This window comes from Centroberyx affinis, unplaced genomic scaffold (genome assembly GCF_046629955.1).
Source record: "Centroberyx affinis isolate AG114_WGS23_722 - 3 ecotype Tasmania unplaced genomic scaffold, CSIRO-AGI_Caff_v1 ptg000108l_1, whole genome shotgun sequence".
Lineage (NCBI taxonomy): Eukaryota > Metazoa > Chordata > Actinopteri > Beryciformes > Berycidae > Centroberyx > Centroberyx affinis.
The window spans coordinates 939,251-957,462 of NW_027278810.1; the positions used below are offsets into that span (position 1 = coordinate 939,251).

Sequence of the window (18,212 nt, forward strand, 5' to 3'; positions counted from 1 at the left end):
AGCTTGTTGGCTTGGCTTTGTGGTGTCATCACAGCCACTATAATGGCACATCAGCTGCACCCAGCTGAGACTTTATATACACACATATGCCTCTTGTGCTTTAGTGTCCCTCTCCTTCACGCCAGCTTCATAACAACTAAATTATGCATGCATCAGGAGAATAAATCAGCTTGGACACGCTGACAAGAAAGGGCACAACAGAGAAACCGTAAAATGCGCAAGAAAAATAATATTAAAGAAATATGGATGAAGCTATACACCTCTGGTATTTCTTTCTCGTCTTTTTTTTTTTTTTTTTGCCATATATAAACTGGTATCAGTATCCAAGTGACAGCCCAGTATACAGATAGCCCCCAACCTGCAGCTGCAACCTCTACAACTCAGAAACCTCTTAGAACGGTGCTACTCAACCTTTTGGGCTGTGATCCCTTAAAACCAAGTGATGCCTACTTGCCCTTTTCAGGCTGTTTCATTTGATTAATTATCAGAGGAGGCCTAGAGGTTTAAGAATATTCAGTATTTCACAAGAAAAAAGAAATAGAGAATTTGCATAATAAATTTGTATAGTAGAACTTTTTTTTTCCTATCCCGTACATCATCTCACAACCCCCCAAAATGATCATGCAACCCCCTGGGGGGTCCCGACCCCCAGGGTGTGAAACACTGCCTTAAAACAACTGCAAGTCAAACGTTTGTGCCTTTAAAAAAAAAAAAAAAGAAAAAAAGTGATATGAGAGCCATCGTCTGTCACAATAAGCACACAATAAACCCCTATGCTCTCCCAGTGTCCTCTTGTAACTGAACCTGGAATAAAGCCATTTTACCACCTACCCACTGCTAGCTTCAGCAGCCATGAAATTGCTGCTGGGAGCATTCTTTTTTTTTTTTTCATTATAACAAAATGTCCTGGCCTTTGCTTCAAGCAGCCACTGTAGAGGTTGATTGCTTTGATGTTACACTATGTCACAGGGCCAATTTGTTTGTTGAAACAACAAATGAAATATATATTTCATTCCGGAGAGTAACCACACACTAAATCTAGAGTAATATTTGGACTTGGGTGTGTTTTTTTCTTGAAAGAGAAGTCAAAATATGTTTAAAGAAAAGCTACATCCAATCAAGACAGATAGGTTTTTCTATGCAGATATTTTTTACTGGATGAGAATGTCGATACAGTCAGTGTGTCACAGCAGGTCGAGTCACAACAGCTAAACACGAGGATGCAAAAAGAATTACGTACTGCCAATTGCGTTACATTGAAATGGCCATTGATTTTTACCGCAGCATGAAGAGCATTTGAGATCTTTGTAATGTCATACAGATGATGAGCTTAAGCTTTTCAGAGTTTCATGGAGCCCTTAAACAACCTGCCATCCCTAGACCTTGCTGCCTCTACTTACTGTACCTTAAAATCATGCGTACAGCATGTGATTCCAAAATACAAATAGACCTATTCTAATGAAGAAAAGATTAATCTAATAGACTGCAGGGGTCATCCTCATTATTTAGGACTCATGACAACTGTGTGTGTGTGTGTACACATGCGTGCACACGTGTAGGTAGGTGTATATATGTGTGTACATGCATTTGCACATGTGTAGGTAGGTGTTTTTATACTTACATATACAGTACATCCAGTCACAATATGTGTGTATTAAGAGTGAGAGAGAAACAAGAGAGATGGACAGAGAGAGAGATGGATAAAGAGAGAGAGACAGAGAAAGAGAGAGCCTCTAAACCGTCTGTGGGTGGATTTTCACGGCGGCAAGACGCTCCTCACCATCCTCCTGCATGTATGCACTTCTAAAGATACAGACAGCATGCTGTTTCTGTTTGATTTGACATGCGCTGTCTTTGTGATTAGGACAACACTTGGCAGCAGAACTGTTTTGGTTATAGGCCCTACTGTAAACACCACATCAAAGCTTTGGCTACACATTTAGGCTACTTTGGCATTTTTGTTTGATTGTGAACGCTCCTTTTTTACCTTAAGGGTAAAGCCTGTGAAGCCGCCTCGCCCGTGGGCAGGGAGTCCTGAAGAAACACACAGCGCTGCAGCCGCGATGCGTCTTTTGTTGCTGTCCTCTGAATAACTCCGTGCAACGGACCACCCGTTTTTTCAGCCTTTATTTTCATCAAACCAGGGAAGCGCCTCTCTCAAGGGCACAGTGTTATTCACTTTACTGCACAGCCTGGCAGGGATTCAAACCAGCAACCTTCCAGTCACAAGCCTGATTCACACAACACTACACCAGTCTAGGCCTGTGACAAACAATTTTTTTGCTAATAAAAATAGTCAGACGAGCATTATTTTTAGTTCCATTCATCATAACAAATTTCTAAAAAGAAAAATGATTTTGCAGCTCAAAATTCAAAGTTTATTGAAATCTCATATCTTTGAGGAGCAGGTGATGGATGCCCTAGCCAAGGAAAAAGTAATCCATGCACCTTTGTTACCAGGAAGAAAGGAAGAAAAAAATAGTAAACATCTTATAATATAGAAATTCATTAATGGATTTATTCAGTAATTTCATGCCTGCAAATACCATGGATTCTCTGTGTGTACAGGGAGGGGTGAGGGAGAACATGAATTTACTACTTTAACTTTCTTCTTCCTTTTGCATTTGAATTATTTTCCTTAATTCAAAATTATAAAATGCTCTTTACATAACTATTCATTTATTCAACAAGGAAAATACAGATTCTGGATATATAGCTAAGTTTTATGAAAAAGGTTTTGTGTAGAGATAAGAGCTCACCGTTGTTGTCATCCTTTAAGGTAAGTATTTAACTAACCATAACTATCCAGAGCTATCAGCATTATATTCAGGTCTGTAGTCTCCACCATTGATAGCCTGGTGGCATAAAAACTCACCAACTACTGTCTGGTGCAGATGTGGCTCCAGAATACTATTATTTTAAATGTTGGTGTTTTGCTACAGTGGAAGGCCATTCTGTTTTGCAGACGTTTCATAGAAATATTCCCAGACTTTGCTTTGAAACTCGCGGTCTAAATGTTCACAGGTTCGGTTCTATTTTCAGCCATCATCATCAATGAGGGAAACGTCTCCTTTCCCTCTCTGCTGCTTGTCTGTCAGCAGACATTTCAAGCAGTGCTGCTACCCAGCGCTTCCTTTGTGCATTGCTTTGGTTGACCATCAATAGGGTGGTGTATCTTTCATGCTTACAGGATAATTTAAAATTAATGTGGCGTGTCAGTGATAAAAAATCCACATCAAAGGATTTGCATGATCGATTTTATGTCGACTGATCGTTGCAGCCCTATACCAGTCACTTATTGCGTATTTGGTACAAGCTGGGGGCCTATGCAAAGTGACTGAGAGGAAATGTACATAGTGCCTTATCCACACCCGGCCCAAGATTTTGATCTGTACTGCGCACACGTTGGAGGGATCTGCAGAGCCCTGTGAGCATGCTTAGCCCAGAGGTAAACACTCATCAGGCCCTAAATAGGTATTTATTTTGGCTTCGTCAGAAGACAATGGAGATAAAGCATCTTTGGGAATACGTACTCAGTACATACTTATGAATGCAGTTAATGGAGAGTGAGGTTTTGATGGTCTCTGGGTTTTAAATAGAATAGAAACTATTGCAGTGTCTTTGTGTCTCTCGGGGCTGAAGGCAGCTCAGCCTTTGTTGCATGTCTTTCACTCTCAGTCCTGTCGTCCCTGTCCGTCTGCGCTGTAGATGACCTACTGTAATAAGAGCAGAAATGTCATAGATGTAACATTAAAAAGCATCTACTTCAGCTTTAATTAGGCTAAATTTGACCGTGTGTGTCTTACTTCAGTGATACATTATATAAAGCAACAAGGACAACATTAAATTACATTACACAGTGGTAAGGAAATATGTTACTTCAGCAACACACGGTAGCGAGGAAATTAGTGTGTGTTTTTTTTAGTGTGCCGCTGTCCACTTTCTGTCTGTCTGCAGATGTTCAGTCCTAAACTTGATATCAAGCCAACCCCACAACTATAACTCAAAGCCATTATCTTTGCGGTTTCAATCCAGTTGCTTCTGATGCCCACTCAGGACCATGGACAGTGCTCAGCAGGGCGTTTCAGCCTGCCAGAGACCCTCATTTACCAGAGGATTGGCAAGTTAGAGGGAAGAGCAGCCACATTTACAGTTGGCTCAACGACCGCTGCCTCTTTTCATGTCTGTGCTTTAGTTTTTGATCCTTCAGAAAAGAGTGCAGATTTTGTTCTTTGTGCCATTCCTTTCACACATTTTGCTGTTAATTGGTCTGAAAGCAAGGGCAGTAGTTTCGATTGAACCTTTGAGTTGTTCTTTTTTTCGCTCTTGTTTTTTTGATTCCCTCTCATAATTGTCAACCAATGTATCTGGGAAGGGGATGGTGCCTGAATTACTTACATTTCACTCTTATTAGATTAGTGGATTAGATATTGGATTGATGTGGATTGTAACAAAACCAATGGTATAGTGTAATAGTGAGTGTGTGCAACAGCTATATTACTAAAGCTGACAGTCAGTTGTGGCCAAAGCCAAAGTGTATGCATAGAGAAATGTGCAATTTGTGTTTCTCTGATTTGCCTAGTTAGCCTGGACCAGCTGTGAGATATGAGAGAGAGGGGGGGAGGAAGAGAGAGGGGGGAGCAAGAGAGAGAGAGGGGAGAGAGAGAGATGGAAGCCTGTGACACTCTGCACCGAACCCTAATGAGAGGCAGGGAACCAAAGGAGCTGGGCAATGAGATTAGATGCAACTCAATTCAATTACTGCTGAGCCGCCACGGGTGACGCTTCAAAACTCATCCTGTTAAGATCCGGTTCACAGACGAAGAAGAGGACTGCAGCTCTCACTTAGCTGTTGTACGCTACACTACCACACCATCTCATTCGCAGCAGCCCTGATTTATAAGCACATGGGGCATCATCACGCTCCTTTGGGATTTGATAGGAGGCTCAGGGAAGTCAGGTTACACAGTGCTCACTGCAGTATTCTGATTTAAATTTAAAGGAAAATGCAGGTATTATTGAGTTTTTCACACAGCTCTGTCATTTATATGCTGCACCACAACTGACTGAGTTGTGAGTTAAATTGTGTTTGAAATATGTAATTCAAAGTTACACACCTTCAGCTAAACATAGGATCCCATTCAGATTGCAAACCTCATTCACAGACATTGTTGCTCCAAAGCCACAGTCCATCATTGGAAATAATAGTGTCCAGTTTTTGCTGGGAAATAGCTTCCTTGTTTTTTCAGATTGTGACTTGACTGGATGTGACCCCACTGCTTACCCAAGCTGTTGGGTAAGCAACGCTCTGATCAACTTGCACAGCAGGAGCAATATAGTTTGTCTTGGAAGTGACAGCTATAAAGTTTTATTTGGTACAAATTGTGTACTTTACTGATCTTCTGGCTTCAAGTCCGTGGCCACGTGCCCATCCATCCCTAAGCCCTACCGCCTACTCAAATTACTAGTAAGGGATGCAGTGATGAGTAGCTGACAAGATGCACTTGTATTTAATCTAACATTGCCAATATAATTGAATGAGTTAATTAAGGAAAGTCTAATCAGCTGTTTGTTCCAAGGAAACTATTTACTGTACCGGTTTCTCTGGCTCTACCATTATATATACACATATTGGATAGTTAGCTAATTCATCTTTTTTTGATACAGCAGCAGATTCAAAATCTTGGACCACTGTTAGACAAATGCATGCTTAGGTTTTAATGGTTTGTAGTAGTTTCATAATATTGTATTGTTTGAGCCTACCCACAGTTGACCTCCTGGTGAGCTGATCTGTGTTGATCTGTCTGGAGAGATCAGGGCAAATTATGCCTGTGTGCATTTTTGTAGTTGGCACCATGGACAAAGTTGGGGTCCAGTGAACCACAGGGGTCCTCCAGGGAATTCCAGGGTTTCCCTTGCAAAATGAGGAATAGTTACATTTTACTAATATATGAGGAAGGAAAAGGGCTGATGATGGCTTAGTGCTGAAACGCGTCCGTCGTTTGTGCTCTATAGCTGCTCACTGAATTAAAAAGACAAAAGGACATTATGAGTGCTGGCTTTTCCTTCCTCATCTATTAACCTTTGGCCGTGCACCTAAGGAAGATTTTTTGATCGAGTTGTGCTCGCACTTGGCGGAGTTTGGACATTTTACTAATATTACATGCACTAGCAGTAAGAGAATGTATAAGAATGACCTGCTCATAGGGTTTCACTCTCCCCACTGGTAGGCAAATGTCCGACAGTGGGCTGTAGGCATTTCTGAACTAAATCATTTCTAACAACAAACATTTTCTCAAATGTAGGTCCTTGGGGACAAAAACATATCATATCTGAGGCATATCTGCAGTATGTAGGCGTCCCTGATATAAAAATGTTCAGGAGCAGCTGCAGTACAAAATGGTACTTCTGTCATTTCAAAATTGAGGTGCAAAGAAGGAAATGATCCAAACACTAGTATTTTGTCATGTTTGTGACAAATAATCAACATCTGTACTTAAGTATGTGAAGGGAAAATGGTCTTTAGCTTGGGAGCGAAATGAAAACAGGGTGAGCTATGAACACTTTAACTATAATGGAAATCCTATAGGCCCACTGTGTATCTTGGGATTACTGCATACAACCTATACACAGTACATAGTGTGTGCATGAATATACACATCCTATACTACACTGTATGCATTGTGTGTGTGTGTGCACATGTGTACACACTGACACTAGCGGTGGCAAGCATTACAGCATATTAAAACGCTGCCTGTCTCAGTGGCATGATGAGCACTGAGGAGCGTGATCAGCAGAAGCTGCCGCATGCCGCTGCATTTGTACAGTGGGGATTTATAGGTGGTGATAAGGAAATCTTGTTGTTGTCTTCCAGAATTTATGTAGTTGACTGTATTACATTTTTAGATGCAACACAGCTGCGGGGCTCCTCCTGGCAAAGAGGTGAATGGGATTTATAGCTTTTCTCCATGTTGGAAATAAAAATCACTTGCACAAGCATTTATGAGGGCTCCCCAGCACAGTTTGGGAGGTTGAATCCATTGATCAGCTAATGCTGGAAATGGCCACTGGCCCAAGGAAGAGGAGAGTGGCAGACGTAAATCTGTGATGGCAAGGACTATTGATAATAATTTACCTTGAATGGCTGTGGTCATTCTGTCTCTGAAACCTTGAGTGTTGAACTCTATCAATTAGCCCAAACTGCTGTGACACTTGATGACCTGGCTGTAGGAGCAGCAGTATTTTCATAAAGCATGGAATTGTCTGTTATTTTTTTTATTTGTACTTTCTGGTATAGATGAAAAGCTCTCAGCTGTGTTGCCGCTGTCAGGTTCTGCTGTGTTCACTAAGGATTTCCTTCATCTTTGATTTTGAAATCTAAATAGCAAGAAATAAACTTTTCTGCTGACTTCAGAAAATGTGAGAGCAAAAGTAATTCATTTCTGGAAAGACTATTTACCACTACCAGATTCCATCTCTTAATTTCCATACAAATGTAAAACTAGGCAGGCATGGAATCTTCTGTGAATCTTAAATGAATCCAATTGTTCCCACACAGATCAGGGTTTGCCGGAGGCAGGGGGAGATAGAGTGCTGCGCAAATCAGCAATTTCAAAATAAAAGCCCTTTGTGATTCTAATCAGATTGACAGGACATTGTTTTCCCTCCCTCACATTAGAGTTAACTTAATTTGTGTCTTTCCTTGCAGCTCACACATCAGAAAGGAAAAAGGAGATGCATGGAATAATGTTTTCATATACGGGTCAACACTTATGCTATAGACACCTTTGTAGCCAAAATCTTGAGAGCATTCCACCATGAACTCATGTATTTTTAATTGCCATTTGAGTCGGGTTAGGGTTGGAATTAGAGATTGCACTGCAGAAAACAAATAGGTACTTAACCCTGGAACAAATATCCACCCCATCATTTTGGCCCTTATGCATGACATTCTGTACACCCAATGTGATTAGTGTGTTAAATGATCTATTGGTTTGTTACTCTTACTAGCCTTTTCCTCAACAGTTTCCAAACCGATAGAGACCATTTTGACCCAGTTAATCTGCATGACATCTCTTAATGTGAGAAGCTTTTACAGCTGGGAAGACTGCCATGCCATCCAGCTGGCTAGTGGTTGGTGAGGTTCTGAACATATGCCTGAGGAAAATGAATAATGCATCCATGTTATTCAAAAGCTTCATTCTGGAATTTTTGCTGTATGTATAGGAGATGTGCCTTGAGAGGTATAGTGAATTCAGCATAGTGCATGGGAGACTGCTGCTGCCCTCATGTAAAAATGATGATAAAAGCAACTTCCGATGTGTTCACTTTGTTCAGGTTTTGCAGAGGAAATTATGGCTTTGGTCCACATAGAAATTCCAACTACATTCAGCAAGTTTATGCCTTCAGAATACATTGCCTGCCTGTGAAAGTAATTTAATGTACAGTATGTCCCAATTCACTGTAAAGTCCCAGGCCATTTATATCAGATATTCAAGTGCTGCCATTATTAAACAGCTACGCGACCCTGAAGCTAAAGGGACTGCATGTGTACCTGTACTGACAATAAATGCTCTCAACATAACATCTGAACTGCATGTTGTGCTACAAGTTACATTCAGCGAAATATAGGCTTAACTCCTTGGAGATGTGACCTGATAACGGGGGTTGCCAGATAACCTTGAGGTCTGGCAGGCTGATGTCTCCAGGCAGTATGCCATTGCTCCTCTGGACAGATGACACACTGTGCGTTGGTCTCTGCGACGCGCTGTGCCTCTCACCAAAAGGTCATCCGGGTGAGATGGCAGTGCTGCAGTGGCAGGGGCACACTGGGGGTGCGGACACACATGGTGCTGCAGTCTCAGAGCATTTACAAGTCCTGCCTCTCAAGAAAAAAAGGCTACTTGACCATTCAGAGGGAATGGAAATGGGGGAAATGCAAAGGCAGAGAGAAGAGAGCCAGGAAGTAGTTTTCTTGTTATTGCTGTTGTTGATGTTGCTTTGGTCTCTCTGCTGGCTTTGTTGGCTGTCTGCAGCCGGTTCATAGAGATAAGCTTGTACAGAGAAATGGCTCACGGTAAACAATATATGACAAGCTTTTCTTTGCCCATTGCTGTTCAGACTGTGTCAGACTATTTGCATAATACCCAATGACCAAATATTTAAAATGCAATTATAGTAATCATCATATGAAATCAGTGTGTCTGCCATGTGTGCCAGCGAGCAAGTTTGTCAGATTCTGCTGTTTCTGCAAGTTCTTTTTTATATCGGCTAACAATATAAATGACAAATTGTAAAAATTGAATAGAGATATGGAAAAGACGCTTATTGTGCATAGATTTTGAAAACAATTACATTGTTCATGGCTTAATGAAATACCAGCACTACGCTTGATTTTCATTAATAGCCCTCATGTTGGCTCTCTCCCGTCATACAGAGAAGAGTTAAGCCTTTTTATTTCAGCTTGTGCTATGTGCAATCTATCCCCCAGAAATAGGACTGCATTATTCATTCTGTGGTATGTCATTTGACCATAGTGTTTCTGAGAGCTCTGTTAAATGAAAATATTTCACGTGTGAATTAATCATTAGAAGGGCTCTTTCTCCATTCTTCTGCTAGCATAATGATCTCTCTCTACCACTGGCCTGGATGAATCTTTCATTGTCTTTATCTTTAACTGAGTTGGCACAACCCTCCAAGGAGAAATGGGACCTGGAACGTGTTTCACCACACTTGCTGTCAAAGTTAACATGTGGCTGAGCTAAATGCCATAATTTAATTGATGCCAAGCGTAATAACATCACCCACTGCTCTTTTAATAATATGGAGATATGATTCCTGTCCCTTCACTTCATTATGATATTGCCTCCTGAATTTGCAAGTGTAAATGCGCGCACACACTCACGCACACACACATGCAAACCCACACACTGAGTCTAGACTCTAGACAATATATTAGCGGGCCTTTATACTTTGGAATGCTATTTTAGATTGTAATGAGATGGCCTTTAACCTTTGAATTCAAGCAAAACCTATCTAGAATAAATTATTGGCCACTCAGTTCTTGCATAATTGTTATATTACTGTGTGCCAGTGTCTTTTATGTCTAATGCTCTCTCTCTCTCTCTCTCTCTTTCTTACTCTCTCTCTCTCTCTCTCTCTCTTTCTTACTCTCTCTCTCTCTCTCTCTCTCTCTCTCTCTCTCTCTCTCTCTCTCTCTCTCTCTCTCTCTCTCTCTGCCTCTCTCCAGGTTTCTCTATACTGCAGGCCATCATGGAGGCGGCAGTAGCCAACAACTGGCAGGTGACCGCTCGGTCTGTTAGCAGCACAACAGATGCAGCAGAGTTCAAGCGCATCATCGAGGAGATGGACAGGAGGCAGGAGAAGCGCTATGTGATTGACTGTGAGGTGGACAGGATCAACACCATACTGGAACAGGTGAGCCTCACACCCACTGTGTTTGTGCTAATACCAGTGACCAGATATAACCAACAACTCCCACTGGCCAGCTAGCCCAGACTTTTCTTGCTTTGATCACACAGTATAAAGCAAATGGAGATTTCATTTCCAAAATGCAATATATTCACATTGGAAAAACATCATTCAGTTCATTATTCAGTATCTTAGAAATATAGAGGAACTAATCTGCAAAAGTGTTATCCTTTTGACGACCAAGGACTCCTACCCTATTGTAAAAAATGTGTACTACTACTCATTTTGTAAGAGTACATGTCATGTTTTTGTCAAATGATGATGATGATATTTCATTTTGGAACTAAATCATTTGTTCTTTCGTTTGGATATGTATTTTTTACAACCTCAAGGCTTCGACAGCACCTTAAGTTGAATGAGAGACACAGCAGTGATCTTGAGGAGCTCTTCATTCAGTTGTGCATTGTTTGGTTGAGGCTGGCATGCTTACAGATGAGCCAGGCTGAGCGCAGAAGCTGCCTGGGAGCCTGGGGTTGAGAGGTCTGGGCGTGAGCAGCCATTTGGAGCGACCACTGATGATGTAGCCTTTTTAATCCTGTTCTAACAACCACAAACCCCTCCGTCGCTCTATCACATCCACTGCCTGAGGAGGGAATGAAAGGTCCACCAGTCCTTGTAGTAGGGGAAACACAATTACCATCAATAGATGAGTGGCTATTATGCCATGCATCTCCTCTGTTCCCGCACCCCACCCCACCATACACCCTTCAGCTGGCTGCTGCCGCCGCCTGTTTATAAGGCAATCAGACCCTGAATTGGATTCTGCTCGTTAACATTCATTTAGATATTGGCTTCTCTCTGCCTCACAATATCCCCTCAATGACTGTTAGTTTCACTTGTTTTTTATGAATCTAATTTGATCCCAGAGTCATAGTTTAAAGCAGAATTGCTTTTAGTATTAATTTGCTGTGTCTAATTTAATTCTTGTGCTGCAAATTCCCTCCCTCTACAATTCAGGGACTATGCTCAAATCTATTTCCTTTTTCTGTTAAGAATATGCATCAGCTTTTAAGAGAAGCTTAGAATACCCATTACAAATCACATGTGAGACATATTAATGGTTGCATCTTTAATTGCTTTTTTTCTGCAAACAATAATAAGCATGCAGGGCAATAATCTGTTTGATGTTCTCCTCTTTCTGTCTTTGTTCTCAATAATACATTTCTTTTTCTTTTTTCTTCTGGACGAGCTTTTCCCATCCCTCCACCTCCCGCCATCACCATCATCCATTTCTGCCTCTAAACTTTGTTTTAGCTCTGAAGGGGAAAATAAAGCTTTCACAATAGCTAACCTTCAAAGCAGCAGTGAGCACAATTTTACTCCTTGTTTCAGTGTCGACCTCAGCGTGGGATCTTCTCTATTGAAGCTAATTGAAACAATTTGGCCGACTCTGCCAATACTGATGAGTCATAGGCATTCAGAGAATCTGCTGGACTTCGCTCTGCAGCCACCCCCCTATCGGGCCATACCATTATACAGTGAAACAGGGATGGAATGTCTCCCACGAGGGCCATCAGAACAAAATCGGCACCCACTGGCAGCCATATGTACTCCTGCTGCTATAGAAACAAAGCTTTCAGTTGATAGATGCTAATTTCTTTGTGTTTCCTGCAGCTGTAGATCTATTGACGAAGCATTGGCATGCATCTCCAGAGGATAGGAGGGAGTGTTTTGTCTGATCCGTGCACCTTGAGGCAGTTATTGGACCAGAGGCCAGCGTCTATGTATCGCAGTGTCGACGTGTCACTTCAATCCGTCAAGGTCACTGCCTATTGAGAGAGGATCATGAGGCAGGACAGATCCAGCTAGCTGATTGTTGGGGGAAATGGGAATCAGCTCAGTGGCTTAGTTTTATGATTTCAGTCTGAGTAATCCCACTGCAGAAAGAATTTCTTTATACCAGGCAATGAAGTCCATGAAGCGTAGAGTTATCTTGAATAGGCAAGTTCTGAGGGTTTCATTCAGCTTCCACATTTCTGTACCGTTGTCTCACACAAAGAAAATCCTACACACTGCTTTTTATTAGCACCACGTTTGATTTAGTCACTGCTTACGCTTCGGTCCTGCTGAGCCTTTGTCAGGGTAATAGGTCACTACCTCGTTAAATGAGTCCATCCCATCCTGTGCTCTGGTCTGGGACAGCAAATTTCTTTAAACGGGTGACATGTTTATCAATTATTGTGATAATACATGTATAAAAAATATTGGATGTGCGTCTTCTTAAATTGTAAGTGCACTCGGTTGAATGTTGTTTTTATATGGTTCATTTATCATGCTACATGATCCAGGAATACAGAAAGAGAGAGCGTTATTTGCATACTGCTGCATCAGGCACTGTTGTGTTTGGCTGCATGAGAGCAGAGTGAGATTCCCAACAAATTTGTTTTGGGATGCTGAGGAAAATGCTACACCCGGGCCATTATCATTTTGTGCTGTAACAACCACTCAGGATTTATCACCCATAGGACTTTTACATCAATACACTGCACTGCAGATAAATTAACCCAATGGCAATCCTTCCTTTAGAACAGAAATAGAGGAGCCTCTGCCAGCTCTGCTCTCTGAATCATATCCAATGAATCTGTTTCATTGAACCATCTAGTTTTATGGTATTATATGTAAAAGAAAAAAAGCTTGTGGCATTAAAGAAGGGTAGTGAAAAGAAGAAGTAGGGTTGACTGTAAGTCAATCGTGTTTGTATTGTCACTACTTTGTGTACCATATCATAATGTTAATTTTTCAGGAAGAAGTGTGTGTGTGTGTATGTGTGTGTGTGTGTGTGTGTGCTGTTGTGTGTGTGCTATTGTGTGTGCATGTGTCTGTGTGTGTGTGTGTGTGTATGTGTGTGCTATTGTGTATGCATGTGTCTGTGTGTGTGTAAGACCATATGTATGCCTAATCTGATCCATCTATGCGATTGCACATATAGTGGCATATCTGCGTGCTGCACTCGCCTTTATGCTCCTTCCTGGCCCACTTCCCTCCTGGGGTTTCTGTGCTGGAGTCTGCTCAGAGGCAACAACCTGCTCATCTCCAGTGTAAAGAGAGGCAGGCAAAAAATGAATGGCGTCTGGGACAGGCCCAGGGCACACAAGCTGTTCAAAGACAGGCAGGCAATGAGCGCTCTGCCAGCCGCAAAGCTGCGTTTTCACGCAGGAGAAAAAAAAATAACTAAAAAGGAATGACTGAAAAAGAAAAAAAAATTGAGAGGTGCATCTGGGGATTTGTTAGAACAACATTCTGCTGCCTGTAGAGGCATGGAGGGTGGCCATATTGCCTTCCCATGGAGAGTTGGAGATCCTCCATATCCCTCTTTTCAGCTCTCGAAAGTGGAACTCATAGAGAATTCACAGTTCAACGTATTAGAGAATCTGAAATCTTGGTGTTATATCCTATGTCAGAAAAAAATATCTGACCATGGCCGATAAGAAGTGGTGGAAGATGGAGAGAAGGGAAGATAGATTGCCAAGAGCAGATAGAAAATTGTCAGTAATGAAAGAAATTGCTCAGTCCATGTTGAGGATGACACAATGAAAAAAGAGACAGCTATCAGTGTTCCATAAAACAGGGGGTGACATTTTTATGTTCATATAACATATTGGCAATCACAGATACAGCTAGAGGTATTACAAACTAAAAAAAATAAAAAATCATAACGAAAATTTACTCAGCCACCCTGTTAGAAGAAACACAATTTCCAAAAGTTACAGCACTAATAACAAAGGTCATAGTCTGCCACATAAAACCCTCTCAAGCAATTCAAAGCCCCTTGATTACTTTGATTCCATCTTCTAATAATGCTGCCTGGCTTCCCCTCCTGCCTCGGTGGCTCTCAAATCGTTCTACCTGAAAGATAGAGGAGAAGAGGGGAAAGAAAGCGAGCTAATGTCGCCGCTGATATGAAAGGTGCTCCTGATCCCAGCGTCAGCTCATTGTCCCCTAGGCTGAGGAGGGGGGGCTGATGGAAATATAGCTGAACCCTTGCTGTTTGATGTAAAGCCCTGGATACATTGTGCCTTCAAATCCCTGGCTGTTAAGGGCCATTTACTAACTGCGATTACAGAATTAAATGGGATTAAAGTGTTATCATTAAAGAGAATGTGACCTGCTGACTCTGCTGCTGGATGAGAGGCTGGGAACGGTGTGCCATGGTTTCCCTATAAAGCTATAACTGTATCAATGATGCACCATCTTATAATAATACAGCTTAGTCTTGTTATAAATACTTTATTACACAGACAACAGAGAATCTCATTTTTCAGTGGAGCAAAATTACCCTGATGGTTTCCAGTGTTACTGAAAACAGAGAAGAGCCTCGCACTGTTTCACAAGCCAATTTTTGGCACCGAAACACGGGAAGGATTCCTTGCTGCGGGGCCAATGAACCTGAGAATGTGATTCCTTCCTCCAAAGATATCGAGTCGCAAATTGCTCTCATATTTCAGAGCAATGATAGACATAATCATCTGAATATGAGTCAGGTGTTTCTAAAATGTTCTGCGTTTGGGGGAAGGCCAGCACTTGTGCTATCTCCAGGGGCATAAATTTAGGCTGCCAAGAAAAGAGCCTTAGCCGCGGCCACTGCTGCCTGTTAATTAGAGAGTATTCCACCAAGAGTACTTCTACCAAGAGGCTTGAAGCAGAAATGGGGAGTAAGGAAGAGGATAGCCCTTCTGTATCAAAGATAGGACTCAAATTTACCCTTCTGTCCCATCCTGCCTGAAGTGGAGCATTGTGATTACTCTGCAGCCACCGAATTAGATGTACTAGCAGCTGATGTGGCTTATTTCATTAGCGCTCTCTTTGATAATAGGACTATTATTGATAGCCATTATATTTGTGGTTACGCCGAAGGCCAAAGACACACCTTTGTAATCACATTACTCACACAACTGGTTCGAGGGACTGTGTGTTTAGGGTTCTGCATTTCCACAGTGCAGGATGAAACTAAAAATAATTGCACCATTATATGCTTGTCTTTTATATCCCTCAGTGAATGGTATGATATTTACAAACTCTCGGGAACCTATCATTTCCAGTCCTCCTCTCCCTGCGCTGTGGCAAACTCTGCAGTGGAAAGGTCAAACTTGGAGGAAAATGGTCTGGTGTTTATTGAAAATGTGCTGCTGTAGTTTTAAATTTGGGGCTCTCTGTCTGGCGGACTGTGTGCGTGCCGAGTCTGGATGAGGGTGAAGTCAAGGTCATTCTGGTTGTCTATCCTCATCAGGCTTTAGAGAAAACTCTAGCCGGGAATAGAAGCTCTCCTTCAGCAGCAGAACAAAAGCTGGTGGAGCTCGCTAGAGGATCGATGTGCAAGAGGGTACAGTGTATGAAAAAAGCGGAATCCGATTATTGAGGGGCAAGACATCCTAGACACATTTCTTCTCTTCAATGTCACTGGGAAGCGGTGTTATTGGATAATGTGTTTCGTGTGTGTGGGCACATGTATGCAGTCTATGTTTTAAAAGAGACGAACAAAGCAAGAGAAACAAATTGCAGGAGAATCTGAGGGAAAAATAGAAGGTGATGAAAATCCGAGGCTGTCTGAATAATAAATGAAAGTTAATACAAAATCATCCGAGACTCTGCTTTTGGTGTAAATATCCGGTATCCATTTCAAGGCAAAGCTGATTAGCAAGATCACATTAGCATTGTCAGGGGTCTGTAGCAGCACTTTGGACTGTTCATGTGCACAACTAATCTTTGAAGCTCGGCTCTCAACTCACGCTGAATGACACATTGTGACTGAATTGAATTAAAGTGACAATAGTCCAAACTTTGTTGCAGAATAGAGAATGACTGCTGTGGCTTCCATCATGGCAGGCGTGAATTTGTTTTCCTATCTCTGCACTGAGTAAATACTGGTATGTTATTGCTTAAATATTGAATTCCAGAAGGAAATTAGAATAATATCTTATCATCGCTATGAAAGTTAGTTATTGCTACCTGCAGTAGCCAAGGGCTTTACAGACTGAGCAGTTGGAGGTGCATCACTCTCATAACAGTGAAATCTGCCCATCTCAATTGGAGTTGGGTCTTGCACGCTGCCTAATTAAAGAGATTTAGGGGAAGTGGTGTGTTCTGGCCCGAGGTTCTGTGTGTCTCTGTGTCAGTACGGTCTCACTGTGCCCCAGCCCAAGGTTGCTGTGTGTTGGTGTTGCCAGGCTGGCTGTGAGCTGCGGGCTGCAGGCGGGGGGTGAGGCCCGTCTCTGCCCAGCTCCGGGGCAGGTGTGAGGAGGCTTACGGCCAGATCCAAGGTTAGCGCGCAGAGGAGGAGTGTGTGTGAAGCGGTGGGGTTTGTCCGCGGCAAAGCAGCGGGGTCAAAAGTCAGAGAGCGTCCCGTGAACAAAGACAGTCACGGTAGCTATGATCTAGCTCTTGTATCAACTCCTACCGCAGTAGAAGTCTGGTAAAGATTTCTTTTCATGGAGCCTTCTGTCACTTACTCATTAGACACAGATGGAGGGATTCTAAAAAAAAAAACACAGCTCCTGCCATTTCTGCTTTATAATCAACTCATTTTCCCTTTGTTTCCATTTTGCTTCCTCGGTTTGTTCCCTCTGTCTGACTTCCCGCGGCGCTGGAAGTTTAAAGTCTTAATGATGGGGAGGCTGTCAGACAATGCTGACCCTCCGAAGCAGCTTGATAGCGTGAGTGAAAGGCTTTGTGTGTTTGTGCTCCCTCATGTGCCATCCTTTGTGAAAAACACTATAGTTCCTTTCAGATGTCAACAAAGAGGGGAGAAATGGCTTCATTTGATGTGTGAGGGGGCTGCGTGCAAGCACCGGCAATTGTTTGAATTGTTCGGTCCAAGAGCCAATCGCTCAGCGTGGCCTCAAAGTGAGTTGAGGTCAGCTGAACTTCAGCCACACCTGAATCAAAGAACTGCAGCTGAAATGGTTACTCAGTTGATTCTTTTCGTGTCTTCAGGACAGTTTATTCTTAGTGGCTTACCAAAATCCTTCCTTCAAAAGGTTTTTACAGCGAGAGACGTGAAGATAAAAGTTTGCTGTGCATCGCTCTCTCCTACTCAGTGGGAATGTCGTAAATGATCCGCAGTAACAAATATGTAACTTCCAACCACAATGAAGCCCTCCGGCGCACACGCAGACACAAACAGTTGATAAACCGACTGTTTGCTATTGTGACGGAGTCAGAGCCAGAACATGTGCAAACACGCTGATTTTGCTGTACACTTGTGTTGCTGTGTTTGTAGAACACAGATGAAAACTGAGACATGGTTGTCAATTTCTGCATGGCAACCGCCCAGACGTCCGTCCACAGCGGACTGGGAACTCATAAATAACAGACCTCATGAGGCCCGAGTTGAAAACCGTGTCCAGATAAGTGTGACCAGTTTCTAATCCACAGACAGCCAGGATAATTTAGAGTTTGACTGTTGGATTCATCTCTGGGCCAGAGATGAAACCAACAGAATAAAGAAAAAGCAGAATAAAAGACAGCATATGGTTGAACCACAGTGATGGAATGGCTTAGAATACCGCTTGCTATTTTCAGACAGGCTGCGTGGGTTGAAACATGCTGTTATGCTCGGAAGGTGTGATATTTTCAAAGCAGAGGGAGATCTACATGTTACCGTCTTACTGTACATTCCTTTGAATTATTTTTTTTCCATTTCTACCTTCTGTCCGACGGTTAGCGGGGACGCATGCCGCTGCACCGCGGATTACTTCAAAGTGAGCGGAATACTCAAGGATGTT

At 42.3% G+C, this 18,212-nt stretch overlaps 1 protein-coding gene across 2 annotated transcripts in view; it reads left to right on the forward strand.

Moving 5' to 3' along the window:
• Positions 1-18,212, forward strand: part of LOC139648817 (glutamate receptor 3) — a 73,508-nt gene that overhangs the window by 31,410 nt on the left and 23,886 nt on the right. For both annotated transcript variants that reach the window (XM_071525052.1, XM_071525058.1), the window contains exon 4: positions 10,250-10,437. In XM_071525052.1, coding sequence (XP_071381153.1) covers positions 10,250-10,437 — 188 coding nt within the window. The remainder of the gene's footprint in view (positions 1-10,249; positions 10,438-18,212) is intronic.